The 16,751-nt window shown below is 38.0% G+C and overlaps 1 protein-coding gene across 1 annotated transcript in view; it reads right to left on the reverse strand.

The window, feature by feature from the left end:
• LOC107092384 (contactin-associated protein-like 4) overlaps positions 1-16,751 on the reverse strand; it is a 182,368-nt gene that overhangs the window by 87,179 nt on the left and 78,438 nt on the right. Inside the window, exons 4-8 of the mRNA XM_015386843.1 lie at positions 12,928-13,075; positions 12,252-12,455; positions 5,539-5,714; positions 5,292-5,438; positions 2,816-3,083 (exon numbers count right to left, since the gene is read on the reverse strand). Coding sequence (XP_015242329.1) covers positions 2,816-3,083; positions 5,292-5,438; positions 5,539-5,714; positions 12,252-12,455; positions 12,928-13,075 — 943 coding nt within the window. The remainder of the gene's footprint in view (positions 1-2,815; positions 3,084-5,291; positions 5,439-5,538; positions 5,715-12,251; positions 12,456-12,927; positions 13,076-16,751) is intronic.

The following is a 16,751-nucleotide window of genomic DNA, read 5'->3' on the forward strand; positions in this document are numbered from 1 at the left end:
TTTTCCGGATTTTAACATCTTTTTTTTCTCTCACAACGTTGTGTCGGAGCTGTGCTTTCGGAGCGATGCTACCAGAGCTACGGTATAAGAGCTATGCTATCGGAGCTATGCTATCAGAGCATAGCATTCAACATGGCCACCACGTCCCACAATGCAACGCGGATCCAGAGCCCTATAGACCCGGCCTACCTGGACTGGGTCCTTCGGAGGCATGAAAATAAGGCGGGTAGAAGAGTTTGGCTATAAAGACAAACACGTCCAGCCTTCTCCGGTTGTCACCACTCAACACTTAGCTTAAGCTCTGTTGCCTAGCAACTGTGACAGTTGACTAACAAGCAGGCAAAGAATTGATGCCGAACTTCTTCATCATCTACCTGCTTAGCGTGTTTTCGTAACTTGTCATTACAGCTGATTGTTGCCGATGAAGCGCTTTCAGAGGGTGTTGGCTGATCAGCAGAGCCCAGCTTATACTGTAGGCAGTGAAATCAAAAACACTTGGAGCAGCTCCAGGATTTAACCAGCTGTCCAAGTCACTGCTAGCCAACCAGACTCAAAAGTATTCTGCCTTACATAATCTCCACAACCGTGTTCTATCAGGTTCAAGTCAGAACCCAGGCTCCAAAACTGCCTCTTCTTGCCTTACTACAGACCGAGTCATATGGCAAATGGATCAAAAGTATAAGCAAAGTGATTTAGATGCTCGAGTGCCTTTCAGCTTTGTCTTCTATCATATAAAATCTCTTAAATGTTTTCCTAAGTGTTTCATGGTTGTGATTAGGGGGTGATTGACATGGGTGTTGTGTACCACAAGTGTCATGATACTTGAGTCATGATACGATATCACCATATTGCAATATCACTATATATTACCATATTTTTACTGCTGTCCTAATTGAATATATAGATAAAAAGCAACTATGTGTCATGATCTTGGCGCTGATGGTTAGTTTTTTTTCCTTTGCTCCTTGCTCAGCTTTCTAATTGGTTCTGCAGCTGATTATCGCCGATCATTTCCACCTGGTTCCTCTACTATTTAAGTTGTGCGTTTGCCTCCCTTTAGCGCCAGGTTATTCGTGTGTTTTGGTGAGATGTTTCCTAGCCTTCTTTAGTCTGTCTGTTTCCCTGATTATGACCAGTTTTCTGCCCTGAGGATCTCGAGTTTTGCCTTGCCCCTGTCTGCTCTGTTTGTCGCATCTAATCCTGGATTCTACCGGCTTCTGAACCTGGAACTGTCTCCTGACTTCGGCCTTGGATTTCCCTTCTGGACTCTGTTGCTGCTCGGCGTCGGCTGGTGCCCGCACCGCTCACTCTCTAGGAACTCTGGTGCGTCACCCGCCGCAACTGCGGTCAAACCTCCCTCCTGGATTCAGCTGTGTTCTCCGCGAACAGACTGAACTTTGAATCAGGTCAGTGACTAGCTCCAAGTCGTATTCAGCTCCACATCCAGTCACTGACCTGTATTCTCCTATCCCTGCAGAGATCCGCCCCGCAGCAGACGAGCAGCCCCGCGCACCTGTTTGTTAAATAAATGCTTTGAATTCTGGGTCCAACATTCTGAGATCGTTACACTGTATATGTTCATCAGATGATATTGATTATTTAGTTATTTTGGTATCCATGTTACCAGCACCCCTCGCGACCCCACTTGGGACAAGCGTGTAAAGAAAATGGATGGATGGATGGATGGTATCCATGTTTTTTTGGGGTTTGAGTCAGTCCACGTCTTCCACTGTGACTGCCTCAACTACAGATAAGGGCTCCACAGCACTATCTGCCAGTGTCGGTACAAAGGTAGCCCATAATAAATAATAGGAACTTAAGATCTATATTAGATCAGGCAGCCAAAAATCACGATATATTGCCAAAGCTATTTCTTTCCACACCCCTAGTAGTGATTTATCGTTCATATTATCAATGTACTCAACTGATAACTGAAGCATCTACCAACCCCATGACGTCACCACTTAGAGTGCTGTAACATGGAGGTGACCTTTCCAAAAAAAACTATAAAACAACGCTTCCATTTCCTCTTATGTTTATATTTTCATATGTTTCTATAATTATTGATAATGGTAAGACACAACCTTATGAATTGAGTTAGTTTGGTTAACCGTTTCATTTCCACTCTAACACCTGGTTACCTTAGCCTAACTGGAAGTGACATATTTTGTTGTGTTATCCAATCAGGGCTTTACTTTTTCGCTGCTTGCCTCATTAGACCAAGGCTCAAACCTCAACAGGGATTTCTCATAGAGGCTGACTGGCAGGTGAGATCGCGTCCAAGAGCGGGCTCAATAGCAAAATAACGTGCAATATACTCATGAAATCAAATGCATTTTACGCATATTAAATGCTTCCCTAGTATTCAATGAGAAATTGCCACTGGCGTAGATGCTGGTATAGATACCATATTTGATGCATTGTGGTATGAATTGGTGGTTAGGTCATAAAGCTTGGATCTTGGTTCTGAGTTCCTGAGCCCTTCTCCCACAGACTGCTGCTCTGGGTCTACAGTATGAGCAAACCTTAACCCCCAAATGCTCCCCAGACGCCCCACGATGGCAGCCCACTGCTCCCCGACGGGATGGGTTAAATGCAGAGGTAAATTTCTCCAATGTGACATCAATAAAGTTCAATTATTAAAATGTACACCACCATAAATCACATACTTAACACTCATGGCTAACACTTGCTTCTAAGCAGCATAAATCCTGCATTGAGTTGACATCTGATTGTTTCTGTTCAGCTGTTAGTGTGGTTTTTGGTGGCATTGTTGGTTTCACAAATCATAGTTGGGAAGTGGACGTCAGCTGACCTGCACTGAGCTCCAGCAGCACCCTCCCTTCTTTCTGGATCTGCATGTAGAGTCTCGCTTCATTCAAAAACAACCAGACCACGCCTCCTTGCCCAGGAAGGTCAAAAGTGAGCAGAAGCCCAGCGTTATTCCACGTCCTAAACTGAAACCCAATGGACGCACTCCCTGAGGAGGATGAAGCTGTCCACGGCAACTGGAGGAAGCTCTGGGGCCCGGGAAACGTCACAGCAGCAGAAACTGGCTCAGCACAAGAAAAGGTCACATTGCCCTGAGAGAGAGAAAAAAAACATGCAGAGGAAAAGGAGAGACGATAAGTGATGGGACTAAATGATTACTGGAGAGATAAAACATCAAATTACATGAATATTAATTGGCTGCAGAGGCCATGTTGATGTGGCCTCCTGTCACAGTGCTCTCATCAGCAAGTCTCCTTAAGAAGAACAACGGTATTTCCATATTGATAACAGCGGAGCTTGGGATAAGATTAGAATGCATACTTAAAATACCAAAGTCACCTCCTGTAAAGGTAACGTAGATAAAGATTTGAAGATAAAAGAATAGAGAACCCAGCAGCATCTGATGTGGTGCGCTCTATTGTTTCAAGTGAAGATGATGAAATAGAGTCCATTGCTCTGGCTTTATTAAACAATAACGGTGCCATGTCTGCAGCGGGATTTTATCCCAGTAGCTGGTGCTGTCCACTGGAAATACTGATCCCTTTTAAACACTCTTTGTGGTACACTTAACATAAAATTTTACCTTATTTGGCTCATAAAGCAGTTACAGAAGTGACAAGATATAGAATTTCTCCCACATCTAACTTTATCTTGTCAATGAACTTCCTCCCCTACAAAACATTAGGAGAAACCTTACAGTATTTGTAGTAAATGCCACCAAAACTTTTCTGACAGAGCCTTTTAGAGCAACAGATTCCCTATAAGATCTGACTTTATCATCTAAACTTGTCTATTCAGAGTTTTTCCTCTGCAGTCTGTAATGTTACCTTGTGTATTTATTATCATATATTAGTCTTTATACTTCCTTGCCAAAATGTAATGCCTCTTTGCATTTCCTTAAAAACATTTAAAAAGTTGCTGAAACTAAATTAAAGTAAAACTTTATCTCAATTAATAAAAATATACTTTGTTTTTCTCTCTCTCCACTGTTCTTAATGTTTTTTGTTCCTTCACTATTTTGCTTGTGAAGAAATGTCCATAAAAACTCATGTCATTGTACCTGGATTGAGATAAAGCTACTCTCTGTATAAAGGAAGAAAATGAACAAAGCACACTGGAAAAAATTGAAATCTAGATAAGTCATGTTTTCCTAAAATAAGTACATTTGTTCTTGAATTGAGGAGGTAAAATAGACATTTTGCCAATGGAACAAGAACATGTATATTTAGAATAAGAAAAACACAATTACATTGTCTTTTTTCAAGTGCATATTATCTAATAATCTCATTTTAAGAGTAAAAATACTCATTCCATTGGCACTCTATCTCATTTACCTACTTAAAATAAAGATAAATACACTTAATTTAATAAATGTTTTACTTATTCTAGATATTTTTTGCAGTGCAAACAGGGAATCATGTTAATTCTAATCCAAAAATGACAAAAACATGGTTATAACATGGGCTGCACTTTGACGCAGTGCGTAGAGCTGTAGCCTTGCAGCAAGAAGGTTCAAAGTTCAACACTGGAAAAAAACAAAATCTAGATAAGTCATTTTTTCTTAAAATACATGCATTTGTTCTTTAATTGAGGAGATAAAAGAGACACTTTGCCAATGGAACAAGACAATTTAAATTTAAAATAAGAAAACACAATTGCATTGTCTTATTTCAAGTACATGTTATCGAATTATCTTATGTTAAGAGTAAAAAAGTAATTCCATTGGCAAATCATCTTATTTAACCACTCAAATTAAGGGTAAATGCACTTCATTTAAGACATATTTTACTCATGTTTAGATTGTTTTTGCAGTGAATTCCAAGCCCCGGATCTTTCTGCATGGAGTTTGCATGTTCTCCCTGTGCATGCATGGGTTCTCCCCGGGTACTCCTGCTTCCTCCCACTGTCCAAAAACATGACTGTTGGATTAATGCGCTTCTCTAAATTCTCCTTAGGTGTGAGTGTGTGCGTGAATGGTTGTTTGTCTCTGTGTTGCCCTGCGATGGACTGGTGACATGTCATTGACTGCTGGAGATAGGCACCCATCGCAATCCCAGCTGGGGTATGTGTGACGGAAAATGGATTGATGTATATAACACAAACCTGATCAGTTCTTTACTGTGAAAAAATATTAATAAAAATTATGAAATTACTTTGTAGGCATTCAGTCCCCTTTTTTTAAAAAATACTATAAGTTAAAGTCTTCCCTGTTGGAAGTTTGGACACCGTTTAAATTAGACCATTGAGCAAAGCCTGACTAAATATTTCTTAAGTTGAAGCCCAGGTGTTTAACAACTTACCACAAGAGAAACTTTGTGATCCTGAAGTTTAGCAAGTTGTATCAAGTTGAGTCCATTGAACAGCAAGTTCTCCAGGCAGCCATGGAAACTCTTCTTGGAGCGAAATAGTTTATGAGAGCTCATAACCTCAACCGTACCCACACTTAACTGTATGGAAAAAATATCCAAAGACAGATTATTATTAGTGTCAGTTACTTCATCATTTATACTAACTCAGAGCTAAGGAAGTGGTTTTAGTTCATCAAACCTCTTCTATGTCAAGGTGGTGGAACTTTAGAGGGATTTTGACCCCCAATGTGTGCTTGTCCACAGTGAGGTTGAGGTTCTGGCCACGAAGCTCCACTGCCACATAGTGCCATTGCTGATCATCTAAAAGACTCGCAAGAGATGCAAGTTGTTGAAGTTTTGCAGATGAAGCTTTGCCTAGAAAAAGGAAACAAACAAAATAAAGCTCAAATGTTTAAGTTTCCATTGCTGTAAAAGTTTATTTCCTGCTTTGAATGTTTTGATTCAGTTCACACCAAAGGGAGGATCCCAGCGAGGTCACCTAGTCTCTCAGAGGGGATCTCTGTATACGCCTTTATACCAGCAGTGGAAAATCAGAAGCCAAATGTGTTATGATGCCTAATTTGAAAGACTACAGAGGAGATGCTTCATTAATCATAGATGAGCACCATCAGACCTGAATTAGCGGATGCATAGTGGAATCCCCCAAAGAACTGAAAAGAAAAACATGTTTCTGATGAAAAATCGAAGAATATAAAGAGCTGAACACAATATGGTGCTAGATATTAGTGAGGCAAAAGTTTAAACTTCAGATAAGAAAGAATGATTTGAATGTGAGGAAAAAGAAACATTAAGAGTTAAAAGATGAAGTAAGCAACCTCACCTACATGGAACAAAAAGCAATAGAAACTTTAATTTATCAGAGAAAAAAGTAACGGCTCACTCAATAACACAACAGTACAGCATGAAAACAAATTAGATTTCTAAAGTTGCATTGATTAACTGAATAGCTATTAGATTGTAGGGGGTAGGGGGATAAGGATGAGGATGGTGTGTCTCCAGAGGGAGGATTTCATAACAACATGAATAATTGAAAAGTAAAAGAATCAATACAAGAGTGAAAACATAGAGAATGAGTTGATATTCAGTAATGAAGTATTCTCTGTCTTTGCTCTTAGATATTACACTTATTTCCTCCTCTGTAGCGCCACCCATCAGTTACTGAACGCTGTGCAAGTGTAAAACAAATACCCATTTATTTTGTGCATCAATAAATTGAAAAATATCTACACCTCTTTAATTTGAACACTTATTTTATGAAATACCAAGATAAAATAGTGCATTAATGTTATTTGGAAGGAAATTGATAAGAATAATAAATATGTATGATGATATCAATTATTATGAAACATTTCTATGACTTTTTTCTGCTTTCTCTTCAGCTATTAAAATGTCCCTATCCCTTCATGTAAACTTCGGCATTAATGAGTATTAAATTGGCATTGAATGCTCTAAAAATAACTATAACATTTGTTGAATGTATCGCTGGCATGCAGAATTTCAAATAAACTACTTCAAATATGATCTCGTGGTTACAAGAAAAAATTATTTTCTTCTTTTATATACAGTAAGATAAAGAGTGGCATATTGATATTCAGTTTTTGGGAAGAAGTGTGGATTTTTTTTTTTTTTTCTGGAATCCTCACAGCATTGTGATGCAACCACCAACAGCATAGTGAGGACAAAGGATTTGGTCTAATCTGACAAAAACACTCTTCCAATTGTTTCCTATGGCCCCATCATAGCTTGTTGTGTGGCTTTTATTAAGCAATACTTCTTGACGCTCTTCAAAATAGGCCAGTTTTCCTGAATTCAAGGCAAAAGAGAAAAGATCTCTGCATCTCCTTCATTGTTATTATGGAGCTGTTGGCTGCTTCTCTGACTCTTTTCTCTGGCCTGTCCGTTTGGGTTGACAGCCATGTCTTGATAGGTTTGTAGTTAGTTTTTTTTCCATCCTGTTTTATTTTTATTTTCAGAAGATGGATTGAACATTGATTTTTGAGTTGTATGTATGCCGTGTCTGTATCCTTAAAGCTCTGGATCTTGTTTTATAACCCAACCCTACTCTAAACATTAGCCCTTTCAACCCTTGGTATTTGTGGTGATTTTTGTTTCTGAAAAAAACCTTTTGGGACCCTTTTCAAAATAATTGTATTTATAGTTATATTAAACTATGATAAGCTCCCTTACAATTAATGTTTTATTTCCGTTTTTTGTTTGAAAACATTTTGGAAAGCTTGTCACTTTCCTTCGACTTCAAAATTATAAAAAATTTGATTTAATAAAAAGGGAAGAAGAAGTATTTTTGTTATTCTAGAGCAGGCATCCCCAAAGAAGGTCCTCGAGGGCCGCTGTCCTGCAGGTTTTAGAGGTTTCTCTGCTTTAGCACAGCTGATTCGGATAATTGCAGTTCAACAAAAGCCTGTTAGTCAACTATCAATGTAAATCAGCTGTGCTGGAGCAGTGAAACCTCTGAAACCTGCAGGACAGCGGCCCACTTTTGGGATGCCTGCTCTACAGGATACAACAGAATGTTGTTTGGCTGCATCGGTTTTGTTTGCAGCAGGTTGGAAATAGTTAGGATATGTTGGTTATAAAAAGTCTGTGTAAATATTAGTGCACACATTGCGTAGTAGTCTAATAATTGGAATAAGGTGGTAATAGTGTCTGTGCATGTGTCAGTTACTCACGGAACATTTAAATGCAAAGCAGAGACTTGTTTTAGCTGCCTGACAAAATAGGTTCAAGGATTATGCATTATACTCACAATTCAATGCTTTGAATTTTAGCCCTGAAGAATTGAGGTGCATAAAAGAAAAGCCAAATATTGCTCCAAGCATATTAGCCTTTGCACTAGAATATTTGAATTGTGATGGAGGTCACCTGTAATCAATGGTTGTTCTTGCTGATGGGATTGTAAATGTGCACAAACACTATTAAAAAGGAGATTGCTAACAGATAGGAAAGGATCAAACACTAATGTGATGATGCTTATTGTAGAACAGCCGTTTGCTCACTGTGTCTAAATCTGGAGGGGTAACTAAAGAAAGGAGGAAGCTATGATTAATTACACACTGGCTCTAAATCTATGCTCAGCAAGCACCGACTTACTCAGCATAAAAAATCTGATAAAAACGAACAAATGCTAATGACCAAGGGATGTTTTATTCAAGTTGTAGGGGAGCAGATTGGTTGTTTAATTGATTCTTGAAAGCTTGAGTGTTTTTATGCTCAAAATCCCACCTTAACCTTTTTTAAAATAGCAGCTTATCCAATTTTACTGCAGCCTTATTCCATACTTATTCACATAATCATTCATCCAACTTATTTATCAAACTTTGTTTCACAAGAAAATATTGTAGAGCTAAAAAATGGAATGCTAACAGGTATTTTAATTGATGACTTGCCATAAAAAAAAAAAATCCCTACATCTGCCAGTTATTTATTTACATAAGTTTAAATCTATAGAACAGAATAGAAATGCATAAATTACCGTGTAAAGCAGACGAATTGAATAACCATAAAGCCAATATACAAAAGGGATTATCTGTATGTAACACAGCAGTTCGTTTTTCCTATTCAATTGATATAAAATAAAACTGATCTAAATTGTTAACTGGTATGAACGTAACATTAACTATCCATAAAGAAACAGATTTTGAGCCTGTATCCAAATATACAAAGACTAGAAAAAAATCACATTTATATGAATATTCATATATTTGTTTTCTGTTTTAACATACCAAATGATCAAAAAGGCATGCATATGCTCACATTGCTCCCAAAAGAAGGTTATTACTGTAAGAACAAAGACCAGAAAACCACTGCAGAGGCGAGGAGAGTCAGGCGAGTTTTTGAACATTTAATTGACAACTAATTGTTCACTGAGCCAAAAATCCAAACAACAAAGTGCACAATAAGTGGAACCAAAAACCAGACAACTTCATGGGAAAACTAAATATGGGAGAGTATATATGGAAGACTGAACAAAGACAGGACTAATGAGCTGATTGGGAGCAGTTGTGAGCAGAGGATTCTATAAAGAAGCTAGGAAAAAAAAGACCAACACAAGAGGGCAACAGAGGGCAATCAAGAAATACCTAAGTACTCAAATACATCCAGAAAACACTACAAAATAGGAATTAAACCAACAAAATTAGAAAAAACAAAGAAAAACATGGATCAAAGTGAGTGTGAAATCTCATAAGGAAAGGTAAACAGAACTAAGAACGTGACAGATAATCAACTGCTTATAGATTTTTATCGATCTGCAGACTCCAGGTTTAAAGTTTTTCTGATATGGAGCCTAGGTGGAAGTTCAATTGAAGAAACTAATTGTTTTTCATACATCCACCTCTGACACAGCCAATCAGCTTTGAACCAGACCTCCACGAAGGCCAATCTGCATCCAAAGTTCATCTTAAAAGGCCTCCAATACGCACCTGTCTGCTCCTGTGCGCAGGCGGCGGATGCGCTGTGACTTCACTAAGTAATTGTATCAATATTTCTCCTAATTGTCTTTTCTCTTTGTGTGAGTTTTTCAGATTGAAATAAAGTTTAATGAATATGAACATCAAAAGATGCAATTACTCTACAGATGTTTTAATGTACATTCTCAATTCAATTCAATTTCAATTCAACTTTTATTGTCATTCCACTGTCACAAGTACAGAGCAACGAAATGAATTCTCTGCATTTAACCCATCCCCTTGGGGAGCAGTGGGCTGCCATTGTGAGGCGCCCGGGGAGCAGTGTGGGGTTAAGGGTCTTGCTCAGGGACCCAGAGTGGCAGTCTGTGGGAGTGGGGGATCGAACTCACAACCTCAGGATTCAAAGCCCAATGCCCTAACCACTAGGCCGCCACTCCCTCTCATTCTACTTAGTCATAATGCAAAAGCCTAATATAAATAAATGACCGCTCCTTATAAAATATCACTTAAGTAACAAAGACAATTACAATATTTTTTGTATCTTTAAGTTCTGTCTATAAAATAAAACGTATCATCTCTGACTCCCGGCACAGTAGAGCATGACTGAGTTCAAGTATAATGTACAAAACCGATTATCAAAATGACTAAGTGTGTAACCAAACTTTCTTCTTCGTGGATCAAGAGTTTCCACAGAACACAGAGAAAGGCAGAGACAGAAATAATGAGGTGCAGAAACATAAAGGGCCTCTAACCAACAGAAACAAATAGACAGTAATGTAAGAGAGAGCAGAAAAAAAACTGATAGAAAGATGACAAATCTGGAGATGAAAAGGCAAATGACCTCTAGTTAAGCTGGAGATGGAGCTCCAAGGAGACAACAAAGGCAAGCAATAATCAAACCAAGAAACCGATAGAGAAGACACAGGAAGTAGTGGGAAGAAAGCATGATTTGACTCATCTTCTGTCTTTGAATCAAAGTTAAATGTATGGACTTTTTAACTTACTAAGCCAGAGCCTCGTTAAAGCATGGGCTTTTAAGAAGATTCTTTTTATGAGATTCAATTCACCATTAAAGACCCACTATTATTGAATGTTCCTCAAATACAACTGAGTCTTAAAAAGTAATTATTAGTATATTTCTCCTTAAAACCAGCCACTTTTCATGTTTACTGTTTATTGTTAGTATGATGGGCTCGCTGGGCTGTTAGGGTTCAGACACTGGACACAGACATCTGTGTGGGAAGATGATAATATTTAGATACATAATTTAAACTTTCAGAGACATGCTTTTTAAAATCTGTTGTATTTATCTTTCATACATCAAACTATTTACTGAATTTTTCATTCCAGGACATTAAAAAGATCTAGAGGTTTTTTTTTCTTATGTAGCTGGTAACTTGGACTCCAGTTAAACTGTAAAACAAGTATTTTTATTTTATTTTAGTACTGAAACTATAGTAAAACGTGGTTGTTTCTGAGATACATTAAATGCAGTGTTATTAAGCAGCAGTGAAGCACTTTCAAGGCTGTACAGATCCTCTGTGAGGCCTTAGAGAAGAAAAATGTTTTGATAGAACATTTAGGTTATAAAAAATATATTTTTTATGTATTTATAGAGTTTATATCGTATCATATTATAAATAATGGAATGGATGAAATTCTTTTTTTTTATTTAAAAGCAGGTAGTTGAAATTTCAGAATAATAAACCCTGGAATTGTAGCTTTGTTATCCTTGATCGTAAAATAAACTATTCTAACATGTTGCTCTTTAAAGTGGATGAGATTAAAGAAACATGGTTTAAACCTATTATTAGAAAAATAATATTGGTTAAACTATTCGCAGGTTAAAGGTTTACAAATTTAGAGATATAAAACTATTTAAGATGCAGGTTTATTATTGCAACTTGGAATTTATTGATACAAAAAACAAATCAAGGAAAATATATATAAAAAAAGCACAGAAATTAAAGGAGGAATATTGGCTCAGAGAGAAGAAGCTGGATGTGACGACGAAGTATTTCTGTGGTCAGCCGGGGTTTCTGGTGAGAGGTGTGCCAGATGGTGATTAGTCAGCATGGCAACCTGACAACCTCTGGTGTAATCCCATTCAAACCACACACACAGACACATCTGGCATGCACCCATTCTAGAAGAATCCATCCCTAACACATGCTGCAGCAAATGGACAACATCAATCAAGGCTTAACTGGACACGGAGGTAGCAGAAAAGTAGGCACAAAGCTTTAATCAGGACGCAAGGTGTGTCTTTTCTACACCATCCATTTAAAAGTTAATAAAAAGTCTCAACTATGTGAAGATTGATTGGAATGGAAATACACCTCATCACAAGAAATGCCATCACTGATAGATTCCAGCTCTCTGTCTGCAGATTAAATGCTCCACTATATTGAAATCAATGAAAATATGTCAGTATCTTTCAGTGTCTGTCAATAGACATTAGTACCTTGTCTGAAAAGCAGCAGCAACTTTCCTCTCTCTATCTCCAGACTCAGGGTGAGTCCTTCCCTTCCGTCCACCTGCAGCAGCGTGCCGGAGTTCCTGAGGGTTTTAAACTTCAATGTGATGACATGCGTCTGAGTTGGCCTTGATCCGGGGCTCAGTCTGTACACCAAACTGCTGCTGCCATCCAAATTCAACACATCAGAGGCTAAGATATAAAAGAGAACAGGGAGAATTCTGCATAATGGTATGCATAAAAGTAAGCAATCCATTTGATATTTAAAAACAATTTGCATGTGTATGTTTTTGTTGCTTCACATTAGATTCAAACGTGAAATAAACACTTTTTAAGCTTAACAGAAAATATTTAAGTCAGTTTTTAGGGAGGTTTGAAGACCCTGAATTGCACAAACACTAATCAACAGCCTCATTGGTGCAGCCATTACTTTGTGGGATCAATTTAGGAACCATTTAATAGCAATGCATTTTAAGGTCACTTAATTGTTTATTATTCCCGGCAGCTTTTACCATTAAATCCATTAAAGAAAACAGTATCGGTCATTAGAAACGAGCGAGTTTAAAAGTGTATACAACTGATTCTTAAGGCATGAAGGAGTGTGGGGATGGTTCCTTTGTTAAACTGCAGATCTAATGAGAGCAGTGAAGGATAGAGCACTCACTGTAAGGACAGCCATAAGTCTCAAGGCGCAGTCCGATCCGCCCGCTGGGATTCCAGTCCAGAGGAATGAGGCGAAGGAAGCGAGCCACGACAGGCTGCTGCAGTTTGTACTGAACCACACTGTCTGCATTATTGTTCCCTGGAAAAGACTTAAAATGCACAAGCAGGATATGTGAACGGAAAGTCAAATAATCAATACGGCTTTCAAAATGAAGGGTTCTATTGGCTTATTCCTGTTTTAAAGGAAATACATGGTTTATTTCTTCCTTTTTTTAATCTGTCATATAAAACAACAGGATTCATATCTCTGGCATTATTCCAAGTTGGTTAATGATTGCCTGACCTCGCCTTTGTAACGACTCCTACACCAGAGACTGATGAGGCTGAGGCAGCTGAGCTTTGAGATTTGCATAAAGGAGTCATAAAAAAATAATAAAACACATCCAGACATTTTTTTTTGTTTTGTTTTGTTTTTTTTGCCCAACTCGGTAAAAAAAATAAAATGTGAGAGTTAATCCTTTTTGGACTACCTCAAAGTTTGTTTGAAATGTTTCTCCAAGCCTTAAGGCTGATTTTTACTCAGAAACCAGGTCGTCTGCGTGTCGCAGTTAATATAGATATGCCTCCACCCCTTCTGCAGACACTCTGCTGCACCTCTCCAAAATTGTAGGTGAATGCAGACAGTGCTGCAGACAGAAGGCCTCTGATTGGTCAAATCTACATCCGCTCTACTCTATGTGTATTTCCTGTTTGGTACCTTACCAGCTTGTTTTGTTTGTATGACCACCATTGCGGAAAACGACTCGTGAAGTTGGACCAGCTAGAAGAGCGATGTGCGCGAGAAAGCTGAGACCCTTTTTCCACCTGGATCCCCGCTCTTTCTTGCCCTCATGTCCCTCCGCTGTCACACAAACTTACCCCCACTTCCTCGCGTTTTGGCGGGGAATAAAATAGCGCAGACCACACTTCAATATTGGGCATAAATGAATAAAAAATATCTGCGACAAGCTCACTGCGACACACTGCTGTGGGAGAATAACCAGCACTTTATATGTGAAAGTGCTGCTGGTAATTTTAGATGTGACTCCAAGGCAGCAGAGGGGTCAAGTCACAAAGTACAAACATTTCGTTACAGTACTTAAGTACACTTTTTAGGTATCTATACTTTACTCCATTACTTATTTTTCTTCCTACTTCTGTCTTCTACTCATTGCATCACACAAGTATCTGTACTTTTTATTTCTTACATTTTTAAAACAATCGTTACTCGTTACTCTTGGCTTCGGTTTAAAGCAGAGGTTGCGGATTAGCGGACTGTGGTCCAGATCCGGATCCACTAGCTGGCTACTCTGGACCCAACCTGATCACATTTATAAATTACCACATGTTGTCTGACAACAGTGCCTAAACGTCACTTGCACTGCTTCTCCTTCTACCCCGAAATCCCACATCCTCCCTCATTGCTCCGCCCCGCAGAGCTCCAGACCTCCTGCGCAAAGCAAAGCCTACAGCTTCCACTGCTCCTCCCGTCTTGCTGCGCTCCATGACATATTAAAAAACTCCCCATCACCATATGTGCGGTTCCTGATGGAGATGAGAAATCTGCTTCCTGGTCTGTTAAAGTACCAATAGTTTGCACCCAATCTTTTTAATAAACCGTGTTAGTTTTATTGAAATATATAAGAATTATGCTCTAATTTGTAGTTACCGATCTGTTGTTACTATATTTTAATTTGACAAACTGGATCTTCTCGCCATTCTTGTTCCTGTTTGGTGCGATTGCAATAGCAGATCTTGACCTGCCGGACCGTAGCGGAGCCTGAACATTTAGAGTATGTTTGGCTCAACCTGCTGCTGTGAAGCAGGATTCTCCACCATGAACAGAATCAAAAATACATATGGATCCAGGCTCAAAATGAGCTCCTTGATATGTGCTTTAGAACGGCTTTGTCTCCATTCAAACCCAGGTTTAAAGCCTTGCAGGGCAGCATAAAGCCCACTGCGAACATTAAGACAGAAAAAAGAAACAAAAAATAACAAATTGTCAGTTTTTTTTAATTTACAAATTCAACGTATAACATGAATGCATAAATACCTCATTTTATTTCAGTGTTAATTTCTGTTTAAAGTAACAGATCATTAAAAATGTCTCCGGACCTTTACTGCTTGATGATTTGCTTTATTTGGACCCGGCTGATTTTTAATTGGTTACCTCTGGTTTAATATTTATAAATATTTATTTCACGTCATGTGCGCCATCCAATGCAGATCATTGGCTCCATCCACATCTAGTGAACACTAGTGTAATTGGATGTGTCATATAACGCAAACACTCATTGGTTAGCTAAAGGAAATCCTCAGAAGCAAGCAGGTGTTCTTCAAACTGCTAACGTGAATTGTCTATGCCATGCTACAATGTAGGATTCAGAAAAAGATGTTGAAATGTCTGAAAGGTCGGACACAGTCGAGAGCTTATCGGGAGACGGAGACCAACAAAACCTCCCTCATCCTTGGTCCTATCTCAAAGAATTTTTTTGAAATTATCGAAAAATTTAGCTTTCTATTCATAATGGCATCTAGCTGTCTTTTTTAAAGGTTACTTTATACTTTTACACTTTAAGGAGTTTTTGGAGCACATACTTTTTCACTTTTACCTTAGTAAAGAGGTCAAGTTGATACTTCAACTTTTATCAGAGTGTTTTTAAACTGCAGTATCTATACTTCTACTGTGTGTGTACAAATGTGTGTACTTTTGACATCACTGCAAGGCAGACAGCATCACTGCTGGAAGGAAAAAACTCAACTTCCCTGCAGCTGAGAGGGGCAGAGGTGCAGCAACACTGAGCCAGAAGTCAAGTGGTTCTGAGATGGTAGAGAACATGGTCTGACACTTTTTTCCCCCAGTGCTGTTGAGGTGTGAAAACCTGACACTAACCCGATCTAAACTCCAAATCCATCTGTTCATACGTCCCTATTCTTTGCAAACACCTCTTTATTCTAACTACTAACTTCTAACTGCTACTTGGTTTTTACAGTGTCTTTTGCTATTCTAAAAAGGTGCTTTTAAATAAAGGTATTATTATAATTTTATAATATAGGGTGGTTATCAGATATCTATAACCTTCACTTTCCTTTCACTCTGGAATGAATATTAGTTATCATAAAAAAATTATTTTTAAAAAAAAGGGTTACGTCTTCTGAGAGACTGAATAACGTTATAGAACGGAATGAGTCTAAACAGCTTCTACACGTCACATTTCTTCATCAGAAAACTTTTTCCTATCTGTAGAGGGATTTTAAATAATTTATTGTAGCCCTTTGTTAATCCTTTTAAGTTTATCTTTGTTTTGTGCTGTTTTTTTAATTATTTTTGAATAATTGGTAAATATAACTTCTTTTAATCCACAACAGTCTTTTTGTAATTAACTGTTCTCAACTAAAGTGTAATTATGACTGATGCAGAATGGATTTTGATCAAAGAGAGATATTGAATCATTGCTACTTTGATTTTCTTATAAAATATTGTTCAAAGGCAAAGAAAATGTATCAGATTTTAATAGATGTTTTAAAAAATTCTGAGAGGAATTGAGTCATTTATAATCATGAAGTTCAAAACAGCTAGCTACGCTACATAAGGGGTGTATCTTTTGTGCTTCTCTAAATAGTGGTTTATTCATAATATGACCAAATCAGATGCAAAATAAATAAATAAACCCCAGAGGAAATCAGGAAAATTCAGTTGTAAAGTGAAGCAATCTACCTCAGCAGAAAAATGGATCACGCTCTCTTTAACAGTACAGCAATAATAATATAATAACATGGTAA

The sequence above is a fragment of the Cyprinodon variegatus genome, unplaced genomic scaffold (assembly GCF_000732505.1).
Source record: "Cyprinodon variegatus isolate N-32 unplaced genomic scaffold, C_variegatus-1.0 Scaffold17, whole genome shotgun sequence".
NCBI lineage: Eukaryota > Metazoa > Chordata > Actinopteri > Cyprinodontiformes > Cyprinodontidae > Cyprinodon > Cyprinodon variegatus.